Source organism: Vombatus ursinus, unplaced genomic scaffold, assembly GCF_900497805.2.
Source record: "Vombatus ursinus unplaced genomic scaffold, bare-nosed wombat genome assembly UNPS02014791.1, whole genome shotgun sequence".
Lineage (NCBI taxonomy): Eukaryota > Metazoa > Chordata > Mammalia > Diprotodontia > Vombatidae > Vombatus > Vombatus ursinus.
Window position 1 is genome coordinate 66607257 of NW_020954569.1, and position 25614 is coordinate 66632870.

At 42.7% G+C, this 25614-nt stretch overlaps 1 protein-coding gene across 3 annotated transcripts in view; it reads left to right on the top strand.

Moving 5' to 3' along the window:
• The window catches only part of CTIF (cap binding complex dependent translation initiation factor), a 484134-nt gene that overhangs the window by 327906 nt on the left and 130614 nt on the right, over positions 1-25614 (top strand). For 2 of the 3 annotated variants that reach the window (XM_027869083.1, XM_027869085.1), the window contains exons 8-9: positions 19621-20095; positions 23924-24223. In XM_027869083.1, coding sequence (XP_027724884.1) covers positions 19621-20095; positions 23924-24223 — 775 coding nt within the window. The remainder of the gene's footprint in view (positions 1-19620; positions 20096-23923; positions 24224-25614) is intronic. The other variant, XM_027869084.1, reaches the window with a different exon arrangement.

The following is a 25614-nucleotide window of genomic DNA, read 5'->3' on the forward strand; positions in this document are numbered from 1 at the left end:
CAGCCACAAATGGGTGTCTTCCTCTATAGCCTGCTCTTTGGGCTGCCCCTTTCACACTGGACTCAGTCCTGGGCTATGTTTTAGTGAAGAGTTTGGAAAACAGAACCTCTCTTTTGCTGTTAATGTGGATCATTAGAGATCATGTCCAGCCTACCCCAGGACCATCCCTTGGGCTCCTAGCACCTTAGCATGTTCCTGGAAAAGCTAAAACTTGGGAGCTACTAATGTGCCCAGACCAGGGCCCTGTTCAGTATGGGGACTGGATCCAATTCAGGTGCCATTTCCTTATCCTCCCGTTGATTTAGAGACAGACGGAGAGAGAGAGAGAGAAGAGAGAAGAGGGAAGGAGGGAGAGACAGAGAGAGAAAGGGAGAGAAAGACTTCCTTTCTGAAATTACTTAGTATTTACTTATGTGGGTACAGGATGTATCATCCAATAGAATATAAACACCTTGAGGAAAGGGACTGATTTCTTTTTTTTTCCTCATCTTTGTATCTCCATTGCTGAATACAGTGTCTTATGCATAGTAGGCACTTTATAGATGGTAGTTGAATTGTTGAGTTTAATTTAAGAAATATTTATTACTGTGAACCTAGTTCCTGAGAGGAATAGATGAAAGGCAGGGACCTAAACCCCTCTCCAAAAAACTTATGCAACTCTTATTGGGGAAATAAGAGTAACACATGTGAAGCAATAAAAGAGTATGGTAAGATAGAATGGAATTAATTAATAAATCTTGGAAATTCAGACAAGAGGTGAAATTAGTGTGGGCTGGAAAAGGCTGAGTGGAGAAGGTAGAATTTAGGATGGGTCTTGAAGGATAAGTAGGATTGAAATAGGCATGAGGGAATGTTTATTGATGTCAATGGGCAACCTATGTGTATGTCCAGCTCTTTGTATCTATAACAGAACCCCTAACCTTAATGTTAGATTAGCTGACTGACCTTGGGCAAATCACTTAACTGTTTAGGACTTAGTTTGCTCATCTCAAAAGTTAGCTTGTTGGAGTAAATGCAATTGAGGTCAACAAATATATATTGATTATCTGCTATAGGTAATACATTATGCTAGGTCCTGGGGAGGATAGAAGGATAATCAGGATTGCTGTCCCAGCCCAAAGAAACTCTTTGGGAGAGCTTAGGTTGAAGCTGAAAATCTCCCCAGAGGGCCAGAATTAGTTTCATGCGAAGAAGAAATCAGTGCTATGGAAAGGCACAAAGGTCAGTTAATGTTCAGAAGACAGACCTTAAAGATCATTCAAGTTCAACCTCCAGACCCATTTTTCAGATAAATAAATTGAGGCTAAGACAAGTGATTTGACCAAGGTCAGACAACTAATTAATGACAGGCCTCGGACTAGAGCCTAGGTTTCCTAGCTCTTTGCCCAGTGTTTTTCCTACCTCACCACATATCCTATCCAGGCAGCTACCCAGATTTCTTAGCCAAGTAACTCTGGTGCAGTCAGATTTTACCAGAATGAATGGATTAACTTCAGGCAGGCATTTAGGGAAGGGACACAAATGCCTTTCAGTCCCTGGGGCACTATTTGGGGAAGTATTTCTGCAGAATATGAAATGATCATCAGGTGACCTAATGACCCTCCCCAAGTTTTTAGCTCAATGCTGGGGGGGTGCCTTATTCGCTGGCACATCTGGTCAGTCATAAAACATCTGCCACCCACATATGTGCCTGATTTTCATTTTCCTTTCATGTATGTAATGCCTGGGTGTCATCATATTCATTACAGTAATTTGGGGTCCCATGTCCCCAGTGGCCAATATCGATCTGCCAGTTATGTAATTACATCCTTATCTAGTCAACCACAAGCCTCTTGCCACTGTCATATTCCTCCTCCATGTCTATGGAGATTCCCATCAGTGTGAGCGTGTCTGCCATTTACCCATCTTCATGCAGTCATCAATTTGCACTTTCAGCATCCCTACTTCTACCAGTCTGCAATTTAGAAATTTGCCATCCCCCCCATTAGGAAAAATCCAAATTCCTTAACCAGGCATTCAAGGCCTTCTGCAATCTAACCTTAGCCTATTTTCCCAGCCTTATCTCCTAATACTTCCTTACATGCATTCTTTGTTCCAGGAAGATTGCACATTCCCCGAGCATGTCACCTATATTTCTGCTTCTACTAACATTCTTCCCTACTCCTTTCCACTTTTTCCATTTCTGCCTTTCCTTCAAGGCCCAGTTAAGTTCCTCTTCCCCTATGAAGCCTTCTTTGGCTACCCTAGATCTTGTCAAACAATGCCCCTTCTGAATTCTTATACTCTTTAGTGTCTTGCCATTTATTTGGTAATTATTGTTCACTGACATAGAGGGACTGTTTCTTATATCTCTTTATATGCCTAGCACCTAGAACAGTGCCTTGCTCAGGTACTCAGGAAATGGTGATGGTGATAATGATGATACCTTCTGATTAGTAGAAAGACCACTGTATTCTAAATCCCAGTTCTTCCATTAACTAGTCGTGTGACCTTCAATAAGTCATCTAACCCTTTTTTGGGTCCCATTTCTCCACCTGTGAAGTGAGACCATATTTGTCTCTACTCACCTAGCAAGAATCCTCCTATAATGACAGGTGTTGGTGCTCTCAGAACTCTCTCTGAGAGTTTTTTCATATCTGATTTTATACGTCCTCATAGTACCCACACCTGAGTAGACACAAGCCAGAACTAAGAAGCATGGACTATGTACGTTGCCAGAAATCATAGTTCAGTGACAGAGATCGAAAACTTAGCTTTTCTGACCCCCAATCATGGGATCATAGATTTAGAGTCAGAAGAAACCTCATTGGTTGTCAAGTTCAACCCCTTCATTTCACAGATGAGGAAAATGGAGCTTAAAGAGGTTGTGACTTTCCCAAGGAGCTAGTAAGTGTCCAAGACAAGATTCGCACATAGATCTTCATGACTCCAAGCCCAGTACTCTCTCCGCTATATTGCCCTTCCAACGTACCCCAGTTGTTCCCTCACAGTCTTGGCAGCACCAACCTCCAGCAAACTCTTACCCACTATACAAAACCTTCATCAAAGATCCTTCTCTTTCATAATGACTTCTCCTTTTCCTCCTTCCCCCACCCACATCCTTTACTTTTTGTCTTTGCTTCTCTCCTTATCTCTGGTCCACATATAGCCCCTGAGGGCTATTCCAGTGAACAAAGCTGCAGAGGGATGGGGAATGTGTTTCATTTGCTCATCCTCCTTTGGTGCCTCATCTTGTCATGGAAGTGACTTTGACTTTTCAAAGGCCATGTGTGAGGTGTATGAGGTCTGGAAGCTCCCACCAAGCTGTAAAGACCTAATGTACAGGACTGCTAATGAAATTTTATATCTGTTAGCTGGGGACCAGCCTACCTAAGTTCTAACTGCCTGCCATTTGGGGGGGGGGGTAGGGTATCAAAGCAATTTATGAATATTGTACATGATTTCGCATGCATAACCTATATCTGATTGCTTGCTCTGGGTGGAGGAGGGGGAGGAGGGAGAAATAGGATTTGGAACTCAGAACTTTAAAAAAATGTTAAAAATTGTTTTTACATGTAACTGGGGGGAAATAAAATATTATTTAAAAAAAAGAAGAAATCCATGAAGACCAATTACTAAGGCATGGGGGTTGGGGAGAACAAAATCTATATCAACAGAGGAAGCACCCACCATGGTGATCTTGATGGCAGGATCATAGATTTGATGCTGAAAGCAACCTTAGAGATTATTGAGGCTAAACCCCTCTCCCACTCTATGGAGGAGGAAACTGAGGTTGCAGAGAAGTGATATGATTTGCCCAAGGTCACACAGTAAGTGGAAGAACCAGAATTTGAACCCAGGACCTCTGACTCCAAATCCAATGTTCTTTCCACTGTAATATGATGTCAGTATCCTAGTCGAAGTCTGGTTTGTGCTGGGAAACATTGGTCTAGCCAGGCAACCCGACAATTGTCTTCAGCTTAGGGGAGTAAGTGGGTAGTGCCACATGGTGCTAAAATAGTAATGCCTTGTGTTGAACCTTAAAGAAAGTAGATATTCACCCAGATACATCAGGTAGACTCCCGTGTCACTCCTTTTTACTTCTGTTTTTCATTTACATTTATAAGCAACAATCTCAACCAAAAGCAGCAATTAAATAAATAAATAAAAATATGAAGGTAAAGTCCCAAATAAAAACCTTTAACTCTAAACTATTTACATTTTTACTTAATGTGTAGACACATACATAACCTTTAATAAAATGACAATCGCAGCTTTTTTTCCACTCTGCATCCCCTTCCAATCTCTTTTTCATCCCTATAGTTCTAAAATTTTGCTGCTGCTTTTTTTATCAATTGTTATTATTGGTGCATATATGCTGTTCTAAGTTGCCTTCTTCATTCACCATCACCTTGTATGGGTCCTTCTATATTTCCTTATTATATGCTTCATATATGTCTTTATGGCACAATGCTATTCCATCACATTAATATACCACAGTGTTTTCAGTCCTTCACAGTAGTGTAGTGTGAAGGATACTGAACTGAAAGTCAGGAAACTGAGTTTCTAGTTGGTGTTTCTCTGGCAGCTAGATGGCACAGTGGATAGAGCTGTGGACTTGGAATCAGGAAGACTCATCTTCATGAGTTCAAATCTGGCCTCAGATGCTAGCTGTGTGGCCCTGGGCAAGTCACTTCACCCTCTTTGCTTCAGTTTCCTCATCTTTAAAATGAGCTGGAGAAGGAAATGGCAAGTCACTCTTGGTATTTTTGCCATGCAAACCCCAAAACGGGGTAACAAAGAGTAGGACACAACTGAAATGACTGAGCAACAACAAAAAATGGTATCCCTCCCACTTGCTCATTTTCTGACTTTCGGCAAGTCTCTTGTCCTTCCTAGGACTTTGTTTCCTCATCTCCCAAATGAAGGGGTCAAACTAGATGATCCTTATAACCCTTTCCGGTTCTAAGTCTGAATCTTGGGCATGAAGGCAATCTTGGGCTTTCTTCCCATTTACTAACATGTTGTGACAATATTGTTTATATGTTGGGATCTATTGTTTCCTGATCCTACTCTGGTTTTGATCCCTACAGACTTTAACCTGCAACTCTTGGGCTTTGACTGTGCTTGTCTGCTTATCCCCTACACTCTTCACTAGACCTGACCTCCAGTCTTGGCAGTGTTCATTATTGTTTTTGCCACCAGATCTGTTAACTCAATGGGCTCTCTTCTAACTTTGTCTTCATTCAGACAAACCCCTACTGGGCTCATTGACTCACCTAATCAGGTCACCCGCTGATTACACCCAGGCTGAAAGGCAAATTAGCTAGTCTCTAGCATGTCCAACTCTTCTGGCCTTGGCCTTAAGCCTGTTGCTTTCTTTTTCCTTCTCTCTCCTACTCAGTCCTCACAAGCCCAGGTGGAACACACCTTCCACCTAATGGTTAGAGTTGTCTAAAAGCAAAAGGATATGCATTGGGAGTGCCTTATCACTGAAGGTCTTCAGGCAGGGAATGGATGAGAATTTCTTGGGGCTGTTAGAGAAGGGAGTCCTGGTCAAGTACGAGGCGACCATATGGAGACAAGTCCCAACCAAATCTGTGACTCTTAGAACAAGATATCTTTTTGGGAAGAAAAGCTATCTGTAATAAATAATAGTACGATCCTCTTAACTTCTTCAAATATCATTTATCAAATACATGTGTTCTACAAGAGAGAGGAACTAACAGTCACTGCCTTCTGGGAGCTTGGGATGTCATTATCATTATAGATTATTGTTAATAATATAAATTATTAATTATTATAATATTAATATAATATAAAATAAATAATAATGGTATATATAATATTTCACCTTTCTCTGAACTTTGCAATTTATAAAACACTTTTCTCACTATGCCTTATGAGATAGATAATATAAGTATTATATTCCTTTTTTTTTTTACAGATGAGGAAACTGAGAGTCGTTGAGGTTAAGTGACTTTTTTAAGGTCACACACCTAAGTGTTCAAACTGGGACACAAATCTAGATCTCTTGACTTTAAGATTAGCACTTCTACTTTGCCATTCTGCTCCTCAAAATAATTGTTTCTGCCTTTGAATTCATGTACGGAATACTCCAAGGACTCTGCAGATTGTTATCTGAAGTCTAGACGCCACCTGTTAAATCCAGTTGCCAACCATTGAGAAATATTTGTGAGTGATCATTTCTCAGTGCTTAGCACCTGGAGTCTGAGAAAAACTATACATAATTTTTTTTTACTGTATTTCCACTGTAGAAAGGCCTGCTCTTTAGTCACATTTTTAGTTGGTTCTTTTGAAAAAAAAATCACTCTGACACTCTTCTTTTATAAGATTCCTTGGCATTCCCCAGCAGATGAATTTCTGTGTCGACCTTGGCTGCCTTAGCTCCCTGTCCTAACCATCCACCAAGACTCTTAAGCCATGGTGAGGCTGGGAATCGGGAGACTTGCTTTCTTTCTGGGCTTCTGCCATGGACTAACTGCATGAACATAGACAAGGTTACTTCATCCCTTTGTGCCTTAATTTCCTCTACTACAAAATGAAAAGGTTGAACTAGAGGATCTCCAAGTCCCTTTTCCATCTCTAGCATTCTGTAACCACCATCCCCAGCTCAGTTTTTGTTTTTACACCACAGTATTTTGAGATGGCAAATGTTGGAGAACATAGTGTTCCTTCAATAGTTTTTATGTAGGCAGCATCGGAAGCACCTAAATGGTAATAATAAGTAGTCATAATTTTCCTTTAGGTCAGGGAACATGAACACGTGCATATTTTTTCAAACCACTCACCCTCGGAATTTTGCTTTCTAAAATTCTTGAACATACCTACAAATTATGTGGGAAAGTGACCCACATTGAGGAAGCCCCAGTAAGTGGGTAGTGCTGTGGATATCTGGGGTGGAATGATTATGAAATAGAAAATTAATAGAAGGATATTTTTTAACATTTGGGCCCCCATTAAAACTATTTTTAAACAGAACCAAAACAGAAATCCCACTTCCTTCCCCCAAATAAAGCATAATGACATTGGGTCTATCTCTAAGACCTCTTGTCTTCTCTCTGTCTATGGTCCAGGTGAAATAAAGGGTATCTAATTTCATAAATCCAAGAAAAATGAGTAAATTAAATGAGGAGTGGAAAAATGTATAGAGTTTTCTTTCTTTAAAAAGAAAAAGTAGGGGCAGCTAGGTGGCGCAGTGGATAGAGCACCAGCCCTTGAAGTCAGGAGGACCTGAGTTCAAATCCGGCCTCAGACCAAACACTTGACACCAGCTGTGTGACCCTGGGCAAGCCACTTAACCCCAATTGCCAAAAAAAAAAAAAAAGAAAAGAAAAAGAAAAATTAGGGGCAGCTAGGTGGAGCAGTGGATAGAGCACCCACCCTAGTGTCAGGAGGATGTGAGCTCAAATTCGGCATCAGAAACATAACACTCACTAGCTGTGTGACTCTGGGCAAGTCACTTAACCCCAGTTGCCTCACATTTAAAAAAAAAAAGAAAAAGTATTTTTTTCCTAATGAGAGGTATGAATTCCACCCCCCTCCAAAAAAAATGAGGAACAGAGGGTCTGTAATTGCTTCATTATATGCAACTCCCATTGTGTAAATTCCCTCTACCAATGCAGACTGGCCACTGCTCTGCAACCTATAGTTTTAGAGAATTGTCTGGGAGCATTCAAAGTTTAAGTGATCTGCCCAGGGTCATATAGCCAATATGTATCCAAGGTAAGACTTGAACCCAGGTCTTCCTGACTCTAGGACCAGCTCTCTCTCCCCCTTGCTACTTCCAACACAAATGGAATATTAGTTTTATTTCCCAATATGTTCCTTTAGGAGAAAAAGTCTTTCCCATAATGAGACCATATAATGAACAAGGAGGGTGGAAGAGTTTGAGATGGTTTGGTGGGTTGAGGTTTTGGAGGGGACTATTTTTGCCTTGAAATTTTGCAAAAATAAATGTCTAATGTGTCTCTGAAACCTGAATTCAGGGATATGAGACTAAACGCAGATTCCTTCCATGGCCATTGGAGATGAAGTTTAAAACCCACAGTCCCTCTGGTGAGCAGCCAGTTGGCTTCAGAAAGTCGTTATCAATGAAATCCAGTGCCAAGGAACACGGTTTTGACGAGCAGCTGGATTTGGCAGGCAGACTCAGGCAACTGATTAGTTGCCGACCGTTGAAAAAATATTTGTGAGTCGTCTTGTGCTCAGCACCTCCCACCCAAGAGCTTCACTGTGATCTGTTGCCCTGTAATGAGTATGAAGTGGGCTGGGGAGTTGAGGAAGGGGAGAAGAAGGCGAATAACCAATCCTTCAACCCTAAAACCTGTTCCAGTAGTTAAGGCACTGACCGTTGCCTCTCTCAAACAAGAATCTGTGGCAGCCTAGTAAAACTAGTGTTAAAGCTACCACCCTTGTAGACACATGTCTCACCACCATTCTTTACCTTAAAAGCTAATACTGCTGAAGATGGGCAGTAGTGGGGCTGGAAGGCTTGGCAAATGACCCGCCGTCCTTTCCATTCTGTAGTTATATATCCATTGGTTCAATTCAGTAAGCATTTATTAAGTGCCTGTTGTGTGCCAGGCACTGTGCTAAGCATCGGTTTGCCGTTGGCATTTCATGGCTCCATTGCCAAGTGTCACTGGCTCTGAAACTTTGGGGAATAATAGAGCATGTTGGAAAATAACACTGTTCTCAGGAGCGGAAGATCTGGTTTCAAAGCACCCCTCTACACACAATTAATAGCTTTGTGACCAAGGGCAAGTCTCGAACCTCTAGCATCTGTAAAAATGAAGGCAGTGCTATCTTCCTTGCTTAGGGCAGGCCAGATACTCATGAGACCCTAGGATTTAGAGGTAGAAGGGACCTACTTTGGTGATCATCTAATCCAATCATGTAATTTTATAAATGTAACAATTATTGTTTGCTCTGAACAGTAAGCACTGAGCTGGAAGTTGGAAGGAATAGAAGCCTTGGGTATGATCCAGTTTCTTTCCTTATGAAGTTTATAGTTTTGTATAAGAATGATACAAACATAGATAATTATGATGTGCAGTATTGCATAAATGTGTTGGAGTTTTACAAAACAAAGTGTTATATAAGGTCAGAGGAAGAAGGCCCTTACCAGCTAGGACAATCAGGGAATCTCTCCCCAGCCCCCCAGCCCCTGGCTTTCAAGAATAGGGATTAGGAAAGAGATTGGGGAAGGGGAAGAATGAGCATTTATTAGGTGCCTACCATGTGACAGGCAGTGTGCTAAGCACTTTACAAATACTATTTCATTTGATCCTTACATTAACCCTGGGAGATAGATGCTATTATTACCCCTATTTTATAATTGAAGAAACTGAGGCAGATAAAGGTGAAGTGACTTACCCAACACAACTAGTAAATGTCTGAGGCCAAATTTGAACACGGGTCTTTCTAGCTGTGGGCCCAGAATTCTATCGGCTGTGCCATCTAGCTGCTTCAGTAAGGGGTGGGGACATTCCAGGCATAGGGAACAGTTTTTAAAAAGATTTGGAAGCGGGGCAGCTAGGTGGTACAGTGGATAGAGCACCGGCCTTGAAGTTAGGAGGACCTGAGTTCAAATGCGGCCTCAGACCAAACACTTGACACCAGCTGTGTGACCCTGGGCAAGTCACTTAACCCCAATTGCCTTAAAAAAAAAATTAGAAGCATAAGACCACAATTCATGTTTTAGGGACAAAGAATTGTCTCAGTTTGGTTAAATTGAAGGAAGTAATATGAAATAATGTTGGAAAAATTGGTGGGCACTGAGTTTGTAGAGGGCCCTGAATGCCATTCAAAGGAGTTTGAACTTAACTTAGTAAGCAGTAGGGATCCATTGAAGAATTCTGAGCAGATAGACAAGCAGTACATCCTGAAATGGATGGAGCACTAGGCCTGGAGTCAGGGAGTTTGTTGTTGTTCATTTGTTTCAGTCATGTCTGACTATGAACCCACTTGGGGTTTCCTTGGCAGAGATACTGGAACAATTTGCCATTTCCTTCTCCAGCTCATTTTACAGTTGAGGAAACTGAGGCAAACAGGGTGAAGTGACTTACCCAGGGTCACACAGCTAAGTAAGTATCTGAGGCCAAATTTGAACTCAAGAAGATGAATCTTCCTGACTCCAGGCCTGACACTCTGTCCACTGCCCCACCTACCTGCCCCAAAGTCAAGAAGACCCAAATTCAAATTGAGCCTCACTAAATTGTATGATCTTGGGAAAGTCACTTAACTTTTCTCTATTTCACTTTTCTCCTCTGTAGAATGGGAATAATAGCCCCTATCTCCCTGGGTAGTTGTGAGGATAAAATGAGATAATATTTGTAAAGTGCTATATAAATCCTAGCTATTTGTATAAGAAAGTTTATTCTGGCAGTAGCACAAAGAGGAAAGCATAAAAGTGGAAAGACATGAAAAAAGACTATTGTAATGGTCCAAACAGTGGTGATAGTGGTCATAGAAAAAAAGAAAACAAGTTCTAGAGATGTAGCAGAGATTCACTCAACAGGAACTGGTAACAGATTGCATATCAAAGTCCAGGGAGAAGGATGAATCGAATCAGAGATAAACACTAAGGTTACCAGCATGGGAGACTGGATGAATGATGCTACCATAGAGCAACGTCAGAAAGAGAAGCCAGTTTAAGGGGAAAAATGATGGGCCTGGTTCGGGGTATGTTGACTTTGAAGTGCCAACAGAACATCCGGATAAGTGTACGTCATCAGAGGTGCAGGTCTGGGAGGAGAGGTCAGCATTGGAGATACTGAATTGGGACTTATCAGCATGGTGGTGGTAGATGAAACCAAGGGGTGAAATGAGATTTCCAAGAGAAAGTGCAGTTATGGACCATTACTAGCAAAGACTCACTTTAAGTAGTTGGGGAAAGACTGAGAGACCATTGAGGAAGCCAAGAAAGGGAGGTTGGACAGATAGAAGGAGAGCTGGAAGAGTGTGTTGTCTCTGAGGCAGAGGGATGAGAGAGGATCCAATAAGAGGGTGTCGTCGCAGGCGTCATAAGTTTTAAACATGTCAAAGAGGATAAGGACTGAAAAAGGAATAGTGGCCGATGGTCTTTCAGTTTCAGTCTAATGGTGAGGGCAGGAACCAGGGTGCAAGGAGTTGAGGGTGCGCATAGTGAGAAAGTAGAGGCATCAAGAATAAATCTAATCAAGAAAGATAGCAATGGAGAGGAGAGGTGGGGAGAAGATCCAGTGGTGTCCAGCTGGCATGGTTAAGTCAAGGAAAGATGTGGAGATAGGGGATGAGAGATCAGGTCTAAGGGAGCTTGAACATAGGATAGTACATTGAGAGCTAGAAAGGACCTTAGAGGCCATCTAATTCAACCTTATCATTTTACAGATGAGGAAACTGAGGCCCAGGGGCATTAAATGACTTGTCCAAAGTTGCACAGGTGGTAAGGGTACATGTTTGTAGACAGAAGAGAAGCATCCACTGAGAAGGGAGGGATTAAAGATAATGAGAGAAAAAGGATTACTATTCTGATCAAGATCCTTGAGAATGTGAGACAGAACAGGTGGGGTGGTTAGTTTGTGACCAGCAAATGAAGTTTCAAAGTTCCGCATTGTAGAGACAGTGCAGCTTTTGAAAGGGCTAAAGTTTGACCATGTCAGCATGTGGCTTAAGTGACTTAGAGAAAGTCTTTGTTAGAGTTAATGATGTTGAAGAATTGTGGTCAGTTTATCAGAAAGTTAGCAACATAGATATTGACATCTCTGATGATGAAGACAAGAAATATGGGTGAAGGAGAAGACTGAACTAGGTGCTGAACTCATTTAAAATATTGGAAGAATGGTTGATGAATGACAACAGGAATGGGGAGAAAGTGGCACAAATTGACCATTTGTTGTTTTTCAATTGTTTCAGTTGTGCTGCCTCTTTGTGACCCCATTTGGAGTTATCTTGGCAAAGATACTAGAGTGATTTGCCATTTCTTTCTCCAGTTCATTTTACAGTTAAGGAAACTGAGGCAAACAGGATTGAGCGACTTGCCCAGGATCAAACAGCTAGTAAGTGTCTCAGGTCAAGTTTGAACTCAGGTCTTCCTGACTCCGGGCTCAAGATTCTGTCCACTTCGCCACCTAGCTGCCCTTTGTGGTCCATATGAATCTGAAAAAAGGAAAGGTCGTAGATGAATGGTAGTAGAAGAATGGTCCTGAAGCAGCAGTGGGAAGCAAGAAGTATCTCTCCCCTGTCCCCCTGACATTGTGAATTGGAGAGAATAGGAGGAGTGTCCACCAGTATAGAGAACCTGTAAGGGAGAACAAGGCTACCGTTAAAGTGAGGAGATAGAGGAAATTCGACGGAAAAGTGGGAAGATTTAAGGCAGTTGTTGGTGATACAACATGTCTTCCAGAGGACATGGTGGAATAGACTAAGCAATTGGTGAGTCAGGCTAAAGTAGAAATGAGGAAGAGGAGAAGGTGATTAGAAGGAGGAGAGCTCAGGAGGGGTCAGGATGGGGACACTTAATTCTTGCACTTAAAGCCACAGAAGTACATGCCCAGGATTGGGGAGCTGGTTCAATAAAAAGCAGGTTAGTGTACCATATTCCTTTAGTGGAAGACTAACAAAATGAATTCCTCCACAAGACATGTTTTTCTCCTTGACTGAGGAAATTGGGCTGTACTTTAAACAGGGGTGTTGGGAAGGTTTTTTATTTTGTTTGGTTTTGGTCTTGGCTTTTTTTTACAAGGTGCATTTCGGACAGTTTATTCAACAAGAAAAAACTTGGGGGCAGCTAGGTGGCGCAGTGGATAGAGCTCCGACCTTGGAGTCAGGAGGACCTGAGTTCAAATTTGACCTCAGACACTTGACACTTACTAGCTGTGTGACCCTGGGCAAGTCACTTAACCCCAATTGCCTCACCCCCCCCCAAAAAAAGAAAAAACTTGTTGGATACACATAGTAGGCATTTAACAAACAGTGACTGAATTGTTTTCTGTCTGTTTCTGGGGCTGAGCGCCAGCATCACTATTTTGGTCACACTTGAACCAAAGGAGAAAAAGACAAACCAAAAAGCACCTGGAAATGACAGAAGGATTTGAGGACTGCTCAGTACCTGGGAATCCAAGGATTCCATCTTACTCATCGTCATTTTTGCACCTTTTTTAGCCACCGGGCCTTTTGCCTTCTCCATCTCCTTGGTCTTTTCTTCTTGAAGTTAGTTTGGATACACCTTGTTTCTGGTTTGAGAGATCTAGTCTGAGGAACCTGATACTGAAAGAGATTAAGTGATTTACTCAGGGTCACCTGGGTAACACTTAGCAAAACTAGAATTCAAACCCAGTTCTTCTTGCTCCAAAAGAGTATTGATTCTTTCCCTATAGCATTTTAACTATCCTTCTAATGCTAAGACTTTTAGTTCCCTGTTCTATTAAAAGTAATACATTTATGGCCAGTGAGTCTGGAGAACCTTGTTTCCAAAATCCAAATGGCCTTTTCTCAATCCTCATTCTCCTTGGCTTCTCTGCAGCCTGTGAAATTGCTGATCACTCTCTCCTCCTTGATACCTCCTTCTCTAGGTTTTCAGGACACCATTCTCTCCTCCTATCTATCTGACTGCTCCTTCTCTGTCTTCTTTGCTAGATGCTCATCCAGATCACACCCTCTAACCATAGGTGGACCTCAGGGGTCTGTCCTAGGCCCTCTTCTCTTCTCCTTCTACACTACTTCACTTGATGATTTTATAAACTCCCACGGATTTAATTACCATCTCTAGGCCAATGATTCTCATATTTACCATCACTAACCTCTCTGCTGATCATCAGTCATGTATCTCCAACTACCTTTTAGACATGGAACTGGATGTCCAGTAGATGTCTTACACTGAATGTGTCCGGAACAGAATTCATTAACTTTCCCCCTGAACCCTTGCCGCTTCTACCTTCCCTGTTACTGTAGAGGGCAACGTCATTCTCCTAGTCCCTCGGAATCTGGGGATCATCCTGGATACTTCACTATCTCTCAACACCCCCCACCCCACCCATGACCCAAAATGTGCTAAGACCTGTAGATTTGTGTTTGCAACATCTCTTAAGTACACTGCCTTCTCTCCTCTGACACTGCCTTCTAGTGTAAGCCCTCTTCACCTCATGCCTGAGTTATTGTGATAGCCTACTGGTAGGTCTGCCTCCGTCAAGTCTCTCCCCATTTCAATCTGTGCGCTATTCAGCTGCCGAAATAATTTTCCTGAAGTGCAGAGCTGATCATGTCACTCCCCTACTCAATAAATTCCTATGGCTCCCTATTACTTTCAGGAGCAAATGCAAAATGCTCTGTTTGGCATTCAAAGCCTTTTATAACCTAGTCCCCTCCTGTCTTTCCAGTCTCCTTTTACATCGTACTCCCCAAAACACATTCTTCAATTTAGTAACACTGGCCTCCTTCCTTATTGTTCTGTGAACAAGACACTCCATCTCTAGGCCTCAGGCATTTTCTCTTCACTGTCTCCCATGCCTGGAATGCTCTCCCTCATTAACACCATCTACCAACTTCCCCGGCTTCGTTTAAGTCCTAACTAAAATCCCACCTTCTGCAGGAAGCCTTCCCCAATGCCTCTTAATATCAGTGCCTTCCTTCTGTTAACTATTTCCTATTTATCCTGTGTATGGCTTATTTGTACCTATTTGTTTGCATGTTGTCCCTTTATTAGATTGTGAGCTCCTTGAGGGCAGGGACTGTCTTTTGCCCCTTTTTGTATTTCCATTACTTAGCACAGTGCCTGGCACATAGTAGGCACTTTATAAATACTATCCCCTTTCCTCTCCCCCAGTATTGGGCACACAGCAAGAACTCCTATTATTTAGGTGAAGGACATCAGTCCTAGACATAGTCACCCAGGAAGTACAAGCCTAAGGCCCCTTCTATGTATAAAATTTTATGATTCTCCTCTGGGTGAAAACAAAAATCCCATTGCTTTTATCTGTTTCAATAGAGAATCAGTCAGCTGGTCAATAAGCGTTTATTACGCACTTACCGTGTATGTCAGGCACTGTGCTGAGCAGTGGGGATATGTAGAAAGGCAAAGTTACCAATGATCTCTTAATTGCCAAATATAATGGCCATTTCTTAGTTGTCATCCTTCTTAACCTCTGTGCAATCTTTGATGTTGTCAATTCACCCTCTTCTCCTTGGTACTTTTTTCTCCCCAGGTTTTCTCTACTGGTTCTTCTCCTACCTGTGTGACTTCTCCTCCTCAGGGTTCTTGACTGGATCTTTATCTAGGCCATACCCACTAACCATGGGTATCTCCCAAGACTGTCCTGGGCCCTCATCATTTCTCCCTAGATACTATTTGGCTTGGTGATCTCATCAGCTCCAGTGGATTCAATTCTTATCTCTATGCTAAAGATTCCCAAATCTACTTATCCAGCCCTGCCCTCTCTCCTGACCTCCAGTCTTACGTGTCTGGTCTCCAACTGCTTATTGGACGTGACAAACTGAATGTCCCATAGACATTTTAAGCTCAGTATGTTCAAAACTGAACTCATTTTATTCCCCCCCCCAACTCCTCCCTTCTTCCTAATCTTCCCTTTACCATTGAGTACACCATCTTCCTAGTCATCCAGTATCACACCTAGGTATCATCTTCATCTTCTCACTCTCCCCTCCCCCCATATCTAATCAGCTGCCAAGATCTGTCATTTCTGCCTTTGTAACATCTCTCATATATACCTCCTTTTTCTCCTCTGACACTGCCACCCCCCTAGTCCAACCCATCCATCCCTCAGCTGTCAGATTTATCTTCCTAAAGTACAGGTCTGAGCATGTCCTATTCAGTCAACTCCAGTAGCTTCCTATCACCTCCAGGATCCAATATAAAATCCTCTGGTATTCAAAGCTCTTTCTAACCTGGCCTCATCTTACCTTTCAGTCTTTTTACACCTTACTCATTCCCACAAACTCTGCACTGTGGTGACACTGGTGTCCATGCTATTCCTCAGATAAGGCACTCCATCTCCCAATTCTGTGTTTTCACTACTAGCTAGTGCCCATTCCTGGAATCCTCTCCTTCCTCATCTCTTTCTCTTGCCCTCCTTGACTTCATTCAAATCCCAGCTCAAATCTCACCTTTTACAGGAAGTTTTTCCCAATCCCCCTTTATTCCAGTGCCTTTCCTCTTTTGATTTTCTCCTGGTAAATATATCTTGTTTGGTATATATCTTCGCTGGTATATATCTTGTTTGTACATAGCTGTTTGCTTGTTATCTCCCCCATTAAGCTCAGGTACTGTTGTCTCTCTTTGTGTCCCCAGTGCTTAGCACAGTATCTGACATATAGTAGGAGCTTAATTAATGCTTGTTGACTGAAAACCATTCCTGCCCTTAAGAAGCATATGTTCTAATGGGAGAGACAGCATATAAATATGTATGTACACATTGTTATTGTCATTCAGTCGTGTCTGACTTTGTGACCACATTTGGAGTTTTCTTGGCCAAGATACTGGAGTGGCTTGCTGTTTCCATTTCCAGCTCATTTTACAGATGAGGAAACAGGCAGACAGGGTTAAATGACTTGCCCGGGATCATACAACTAGTAAGTGTCTGAGGTTGTATTTGAACTCAAGAAAAGGAGTCTTCCTGACACCAGGTCAGACACTTCATCCACTGTGCCACCCAGCTGCCCTTCTATATACATACAAGGTATATAAGAAAGAGTAAATAAAAGACAATCTGAGAAAGGAAGATCCTAGCAGCTGGGGAGTGGGAAAGACCTTCTCTAGAAGGTGGAATTTGAGCTGAGTCTTGAAGGAATCCAGGGAAACCAAGAGATAAGGGTCATGAGGTAGAACATTCCAAGCATGGGGTATGTCCAGTGCAAAAGGACAGAGATGAGAGATGGAGTGTCATATTTGAGGAATATATATATATATATATATATATATATATATATACACACATACACACACACATATATATACACATATATATTTATATATATAAGGTTGGAAGGGAACTTTGAGGTAATTGATTCTAACTCTCATTTTATATATGAGGTACAAAAAGTCACACAAGATTCCTTGAAGGGCCAGTCTTTAGGAGATGAGCAATTCAATTAATTTAATACTTCTTGGTCAGTATTTATCTGACTGTCTTTAAACCTTCACCACAATCCAAGTGCTTGAGAAATGTACAAACCATTTCTGCAGAAAAAGATAGGCAGCTTTGGGAGTCAACAGGACCTCTGGCCCAGACAGCTTTTTTTTTTTTTTTTTTTTTTTTTTTTTTTGAGAAAATGATCTTTTGCCTACCAGCCATTATAAACAGCCTCCTACTCCTGGGTGGGAATATTGAGAGTGAAATCCCTTCAGGACAGCCCTCCATAGTTCTTGAAGACAAAACCAGAGCAAAGCAGAGCTGAGGCCAGATGAGGAGGAGTGGGAGATTCAGGAAGCACTCTCAGCCATCCTCATGGGCACTGTGCTGGTAGCTGCCCTAGGCACTACAAAAATTCTAAACAAAGATGACCAAAATGGCAGGGAATCAAGAATTATTTGCTAAGGAAATTTTCCTCTTTCCAATCTGGGCTTCAGAATAGCTCACTGAGAAACAGCAGAGTAGAAAAGGGGGAAATAGCTGATCAGTAATAAACACAAATGAAAAAAATGAAAAGAAATCAACAAAACTTTATCTTCCCTGTTCTGTTCATTATGCTTCCGTTAATGCAGCCTAAGATTTCATTAGTTTTTTTTGGTGACCATATTATACCACTCAACTTATATAAAAGTACACAGTCCACTTAAACCCTCAGTTTTATTTCACGTGAACTACTATCTCATCATATCATCACCATCCTATAATTTCACACTTGATTTTTTGAAACCAAGTATAGGACTTTTGTTTTATCCCTATTAAATTTCACATTTTTATAATAAGCCTGTTGAGATCTTTTTGGATTCTGATTCTTCCAGACAATGTGTTAAAGTCTTCCAGCTATGTGTTATCTTCAGCTTTGATAAGCATGCCATCTGTGCCTCCATCCAAGTGATTGATAAAAAGGTTGAGCCGAGTAGTACAAAGGGCAGAGTCTTGGTGGACTCCAGTGAAACAAATACACCTTCCTTTAGTTTGGTATCAATTGATACATTAATCCTTGTACTTCATGTCAGACCATTCAACCATTTCTGAGTCTACCTCACTCTACAGCCATCCAGCCCATACCTTTCCAACTTTTCCACAAGGATATCATAAGAAACTCCGTCAAAAGCCCGACTGAAATGCAATTAAGTTATATCTATGACATTCCCTTGAAATGTCAGTTTAGTAACCTGGTCAGAAAGAAAAATGAGGCTAGTCTGTCATGACCTGCTCTCAGGGAATCTAAACTAATTCTTCACTTCCCTTTTGCTCACAGATCATTTAATAATGATTTGGGGCATTTGATAATCCCTCAAAAATTGGAGTCAACTCCTATACCTGACTGGGCTACAGTTTAAAAAAATCCAGTTTATCCTTTTTGAAAATCAGGACATTTGTCTGCTCTCAGACCTCCTTGTTTGTTCCAAGATCATCATTTGGAGCTCAACAGTCTCATCCACTACTTCCTTCAGTACGTCTGAGTTTAGTGACTATTAACTCATTGAGGACAAGCAGGAGCATTGGGACCACCTTGTCCTCACTTATCTTGGGGAAACTGATAATGTGTTACCCTACCCAGAGAATAAGGCCTTCACCTCAGGCTGGTTAAAACCTTGCCTCCTTTCTCACCAAGGGAACCAAAGCCACCCTTCCCCCCAGCCCCATCCCCATGGGCCAGATGGGGGAGATAATAGAGGCACTGAGATTTTAACATCCTTCAATTAACATGATCTGATGGGGCCACGTGCTGGTACGGCCAGCTCTGCCCCTACACTAAGAAGTCTATGTCATATATATGGGAAATAATGCCTGTGGAAAGACAAAGAGGGCTGTAAGGGCCACATCTGAGAGATTCTGTGAAGCAAGCTAATCAGCAAGGCTTACCATGAAGATTGAGTCCCATTCTCCAGGCGTTTACTGGCACTTGCTATTTGCCCAGCATGTCTAGGTGTACTTTCGCCACTGATACAGAACTTCAGTTATAGGGAAATTCAAGTGAGGGAGAAATTTTTTCAGCAGGGCAAGGCTTCTCATTTATACCATATAGGTAACCATGTCATCTTTTCCCTGACTTCTGGCTCTGGGTTTAGGGTGAGAAATAATCCATCTGAGGCAGTGCCAAGTGCTTGACTAACCAACAGGCTAGATTATACATTGACAATTCTCTCTTTCTCTCTTCCCCCCTCCTCTCCATCCTGTTCCTCTTTCCCTCTCTCACTTCTCTGTCTCTCTCTTCCTCCTCTTCTTTCTTTCCCTTTCTTCTCCTTCTCTTTCTACCTCTCCTTTCTTTATCTGTCCTCTCTTTCCCTCTCCTTTTCCTTCTCTTCTTTTTTTCTCCTTTCCCTCTCTCTTCCCTCTTCCCCCTCCCTCTCTCTTTATATCTCCCTTTCCCCCTCCCCTATTTACCCTCTGTTCTCTCTCCCCTCCTTCTCTCTACTCATTTCCTTTCCCCTCTCTCCCCATATCTCTCTCCTCTCTTTATTCCCCCTTTCCAATTTGGGTTTTGCAGGAGACAGCAAAGGCCCCCAGGTGGGAACAAGTCTCAGCAGCACAGTGACCACCAACCAGGCAGTGCCAAACACAACAGGGACCACCAGAAATCCTACCAGGGGGGCCAGGCACCCCACCCCTCAGGGAGGCCTAACCACCATGGCTATAGCCAGAACCGACGGTGGCACCACAACAACCCAAAACACCCGCCCGGCGACAAGGAGGCTGCTACCCACCGCAACAACGCCAAAGAAACGGAGAGCCTGAAGATTGAGGATGCCCCCGTGTGCACAGTGCACATCCCCCTGGACATGCACCGGAACCCCGATGCCCCACCAACGGATAGGTCACCACCCCAGCAGCCTGGAGGCCTGGAGGTGGAGGCCAAACGAAAAGACAGTATTATTAATGATCGAATTGGGGAGCGGCCCAAAATTAACCTGCTCCAGTCTTCCAAAGACAGGCTGAGGCGAAGACTAAAGGAAAAGGTACCGGTAATTGAATTTTAAATAATTCTGGGAGGACAACAGAGAGGTAGGCACCTTCATTAAATGGGTCATGGCATAGGCCAGCCCACAGGCTGCATGCTTCTGAGGGTAGTGGGAACCATGGCAGGGTAAAAGGCAAGGTAAGTAAAGGAAAGAGAGTTGTTAGAAAAGAGTGTGAAATCACAATATTGCTGTAGACACACACCTCCAAGAATTCCATTCCACACAGAATCTTGGGTCACAGACTCTGAGACAAGTGGGTCAGATTGGGAGAGGTAGGCACCTTCACTTCATGGGTCATGACCCAGGCCAGAAACACACTTATACCATACCTGAGAGCTTCAGTGGGAGGGAAGTTGTGTTCTTTGCTGTCGTCCACTTGTTTGGGGGGAAGACTCTGGAGCCTGAGATAAGGGAGATTATGGTAGGTAAATAATGGTCCGGTCTTTGAGCGTCTCCCAAGAGCATCTGCAGAGGTCATTTTGGAAGGTGGGTATTCTTTCCTTCTTTGGATTGTTGTAAAATGGAAAATAAGGCTAGTAAATTCCCATAATCCCTGTAGCCTTCCCTTTCATTTTTAACCACTTTCACCCTAGTGATGGTATCCAGTATCTTTAGTCAATCTTACTGTCTGTGTCAATCTCAGATATGTACTTCAAATGAAGTACTGTATGTAAAGCACTTTTAGACCTTAAAATGCTTCGTGAGTTGTTGTTATTAATTATTATTTCACTAAAAAAAAAAGAAGAAAAGTACTATCTCCTTTTTGATGGATGATCTTGAACCTAGACCCTCCCATTTGGTCCTTGTTTCACAGACTCACCTTTTGGGGCACACCACACTGGGGAAATAGCCTTTAGAGCATTTATTCAAGAACAAAGGTGAAATGTTGTTCTCTTCCTGCTCCAAAGCATCCATCAGTCAAATACAGTGGAGTTGAGGGCTTCTGAAGCACCCAGCCGTATTAGCTGCTAGCTGAATTCCTCTTTTGATCTTCTTGCAGTGTGGTGCTCTGGGCATGCATGGACACAAGATACTTCCTCCCATGCATCTGCTTCAGGAGGTTCATTCCCAGCTTCATACGTTGCCCAGAGAAGAGTTTCCACTCTTTAGCATTGAATTCCACATGTTGTCCTGTTGATACACATTCACGTGGGTCTTGGGTGTTGAAGGTCTTGGGACTCTCCAGTAGGGTCTCCCAGTACTCCTCATGGCTGCTTGGCACCAGGATGGGGTACTAGGCCCCAAGAGCCAGCTAGTTGGAGTGTGAGAGTGAAATAGAAGACAGAGTAAGGTCCAGAAATGTAGGCTTTGAATGGGACAGATTCCTAATTGAAATGGAAGCACCTGATCATAAGCAGCCTTATGTGCTCCTGGCAAACCCATGGTTCCCCCCAGGACTACATGAAATCAAACTCCTTTCTCCTTACCATCTTTCATAGACCTGCCAGCTTCAAAGGATCTCTTGAAGCCAATGACAATGAGGGTATCAGTTTATCTCAGTAGAAAAAAATTATCTTCCCCTTGGAGACATTTTGAGTCAAGTTTCTAATTATGAGGAATTGAATAGATGCAATAGGATGAATAACTTGTGTTTAATAACTCTGTGCCAAGTTTTAAAAAGTTTTCTGGGCACTGGATCCTAGAGGGTGTTTTGTATGAATGAAAGCCCACTCAGGTGTGTTTCTGTAAGGCCGAGGACTGCCATACTATGTTTTGAGAATCTCTCCTGCCTCATGGAATCATAGGGCTTCCAAGGGCCTCTGCTTCAGAACTGAAACCTTCCCCCTCAATGTTGTATGTGATGGATCAGGCCAAGCATAGCTGAACCTAGGTTTCACCCTATATACCCAGTTTCCCAAAGTAAAGTAAAGAAATAAAGTGATTTTCCTTGGGTCACGTAGGTAGTAAATGTTAGGGGCAAAATTTGAACACAGGTCTTCCTGATTTCAAGTCAAGCTTTCCATTCATTGCAGCACACTTAATCTCAGAGAAGGAGCCTAAATAAAGTCTAGAGAGTTAGAGTTAGGAAGTGATTTGGCCAAGTCACAGAGCTAATTAGTAATGGAGCTGGGACTGGAACCCAGGTATCCCGTTGCCCTCCCTTTCTCGCTGGGTTTTTTTTTTTTTTGTAAGGAAAGCCTAGACCAAGAAAGCAAGCACCAGAACACCCCTCCCTGTTCCACCTGCCCCTGCCAGCTCAGTTTCCCCCTGATGGAGGCAAGGGAGGGTAGTAACCTTGGAAGGAAATTGTTTCCAGCCCTACATTTAGACTTGATCCCTTCCTTCTCCACCCCAGCCAACACATCTCTAGTAATCCTGAAATATTACTGAGTAACATATTTAGTTTGGGAAATTGGAGAGGGCAAAGCTATATTTTTCATTCTTTGAAAATTTCACACTTGATAATCTGTCCCAAGTTCTTGCCAACCACCCTTTATAGCTGCTGTGTTCCTGTCTCTCTGTCCCCTATCTCCTGCCAATCAGGATAACTCAATGTAATGACAGTGATGATAATAATAATAATAATAATGACAGCTCACAAATATATAATATGATGCTTTATATACAAGATTTGTGAGGTAGATAGTACAAGGATTGTTATTACCACTTTATAGATGTGGAAACTAAGGATCAAATAGGTCAGGGCCTCTTGCCCATAACTGGTAAGTGGAAGACCAGAAACTTGAACCCAGATCCAGAGTTCTCTTACCCACCCCTGTGTTCCTTATCTGTAACAGTAGCTCATACTTGTGCACCACTTTCTTTATGGTTCACACTTTGTATGGCTTTTATGGCTCATCTGAGCCTCATCACTACTCAGAGGTTCTCCCCTCTTAGAGATGAAGAAAATGAGGCTCAGAGAGGGGGTGATTTGACCAGATTACTCAGCTAGTTAGTGGTGGAGCCAGAATCAGAATGCAGGTCTTCTGACTCTTGGTCCCATACCCTGGCCAGAGTATATACTTAGGCCAGAGCCTAATATTATTGTTTGGAATTGAGAATAAAGAGTTTAAAACTAAATGCCACTTTAGACTTTTCTGCACCTGCTACTTCAGCCCTGGCCACAATAAATACTCATGAGGGTCTCGTTTTGTTTTTTGTTTTTGTTTGTTTTATTTTTTTTTTAAATATACTTGCCCGACAGAGACCAGCAACCATGTTGGAAAAGGAAGAGCCATTTGGGGATTTCCTAGCATTGACCACATTTAACTTTCTGCCCCCATTAGGTCTCATGGATAACAGTAACTCCTCAGGGCAAAGAAGTTGCCAGTTACAGGACTATAACCCCAGAGCTGGACAGCATCTCACTGTAATCCAACCCCCTAATTTTACAAATGAGGAAACTGAGACCCAAGAAAGTGAACAACTTTTGCCCAAAGTGACAAAGCTAGTAAGCGTTAGAGTTAGAACTTGAACCCAGGTTCTCTGACTCCAGAGATGTATATTGTTCCAAGATGAAGGGCAGGGAAGGATGCTTCATTGAGCTCCTGTGAAATACAAAAGCCCACAAGAAAGATCAACCTAAGATACTGTGGCAGTGATGGAAGACAGTAAGGCTAAGGGGAATCAATGACTTATGTTAGCAAAGAGGTCAGAGGGCAAGATTACAAAAAATAAGGATGCCTAAGGATACTCAAAGCATGCAAGATGGGCACACTAGTACAGCTGATCTGATGGAAAAGGACAGGTGAGTGTGTGGTCCACTTTGTGGGGATCGCCGAAAGGAGTCCTCCCCCTCCTCCCCACCCGAGCTCTTCCACTTCTGCCCCACTCCGTAGTGATTTTCTTTGTTGATGTCCTTTCTCTCCCCCTACCTTCTGGGGGCTCTAGGAAGAAGTAACAGTGGTGCCGCCCAATCCCCAGAGGAACAAAATGGACAAGCTGATAGAGATTCTGAACAGCATGAGAAACAACAGCAGTGATGTGGATGCCCAGCTCACCACCTTCATGGAGGAGGCCCAGAACTCCACCAACTCTGAGGAGATGCTGGGAGAGATTGTCCGAACCATCTACCAAAAGGCCGTGACAGACCGTAGTTTTGCCTTCACAGCTGCAAAACTCTGTGACAAAATGGCCCTCTTCATGGTGGAAGGGACCAAGTTCCGGAGCCTTCTTCTCAATGTGCTGCAGGTAATTGGATAGTCCCAGCTGCCACCCCCAGGACGTATCACTAGAAAGAAGGCCACAGATTCTAGCCATAGTTGAGCTTTTCCCAAGTTCCATTCTTGCCCAATTAATTATAGAAAATTAAAAAGCTCACAGGGGGGGTGAGAGCTACGGGAGAGGAGCGGAGCTTTTATTTGTTTGTATGCGTGTCTCATGGTTACAAAGGACCAATATAATTTTATAGGCACTGTAAGTCTAACAAGCCAATCCTTCCTTCTATTTTAAAAAGAACGCGGTATTTCCATTTTAAGTTGGGCTCAATGGTCTGACCTCCCTGGCTAAGTCTGAGTGAGAGGGTGTGGGCTCACTGTGGCCTGCTCTGAGGTCTGTCTCCTCATCCCCTCCTCCCACTTCTATCTCATAAACCTTTTAGATTGCTTTTCTTCATATGGCTTCGAGTAGAACCTATGTCATGGCATTTGGGAAGAGCTGGATCTGTTTATAAAGCTGAGGAAAATGGAGATGGTTTGGTTCCTTTGTACCTTGGCAAGAGTTTACCTTTTCCATCCCCAACCAGAAAGCTTTATTACACTTTTGTAATAAAAAGTGTAGTTTTCTTCTAATCTCATTCCCCTCCTGCCCCCCTTGCCATACCTTGCTACCTCTACCATGTATGAATCAATGTTTTATTTTGGTATGATTTAAGAATGATAAGTAAGAGAAAGAGACAATGTGTGTGGAAATGGACCTCATGGGTCTATGTGGTCTTAGATTGAGGGTCAGCCATCTTGGCTGGGTGGGGTGTTGGTAAAAGAACATGTGGCCACATCTGTTTACATAAGTGCAGTGACATAAGAGTTGAACACATCTGTCATGAAGAAGTTGAGATTCTGGTTCTAGAGGACAGATGATGGAGTGCACTTCTCCCCTCTTGGTAGAGGTGGACAACTATGGCTGCAGAATGCCACATACGCTTTCAGGCTTAGTCACTGGGTTGGTTGGTCTTGCTTAACTGTTTTTCTTGTGATAAGAGAGTTTGGGGAGGGGGTTGTAATGGGGAACTAATATAGTATAAAGGGCAAAAGGCATCAAAAAAGGCTTTCCCTTTTTAAAGAAGTGGGAAATGATAGGGTATAGGGGGCAATGTGGTAGCCAACCCACATTTCATCTTTGGACATTGTTGACTGAATTTGGGGAAGATGGGAGTTTAAGATATGAGCTGAACAACCAAGGGAAGGCAATAGCCTAGGATTGGCACCAAACCTTGCCTTGCATGACTAGAAGGGGCTCCCTGACAAAACTGCCTCTGAGCAGATGGATTGCCAATATTATCCAAAAAGAGCACCGGGAAAGGAGATGCTCTGACTTCCTTTGGTGTCTATCCAGAAGTGCTCACTCTCTGAAATGTCTCCTTT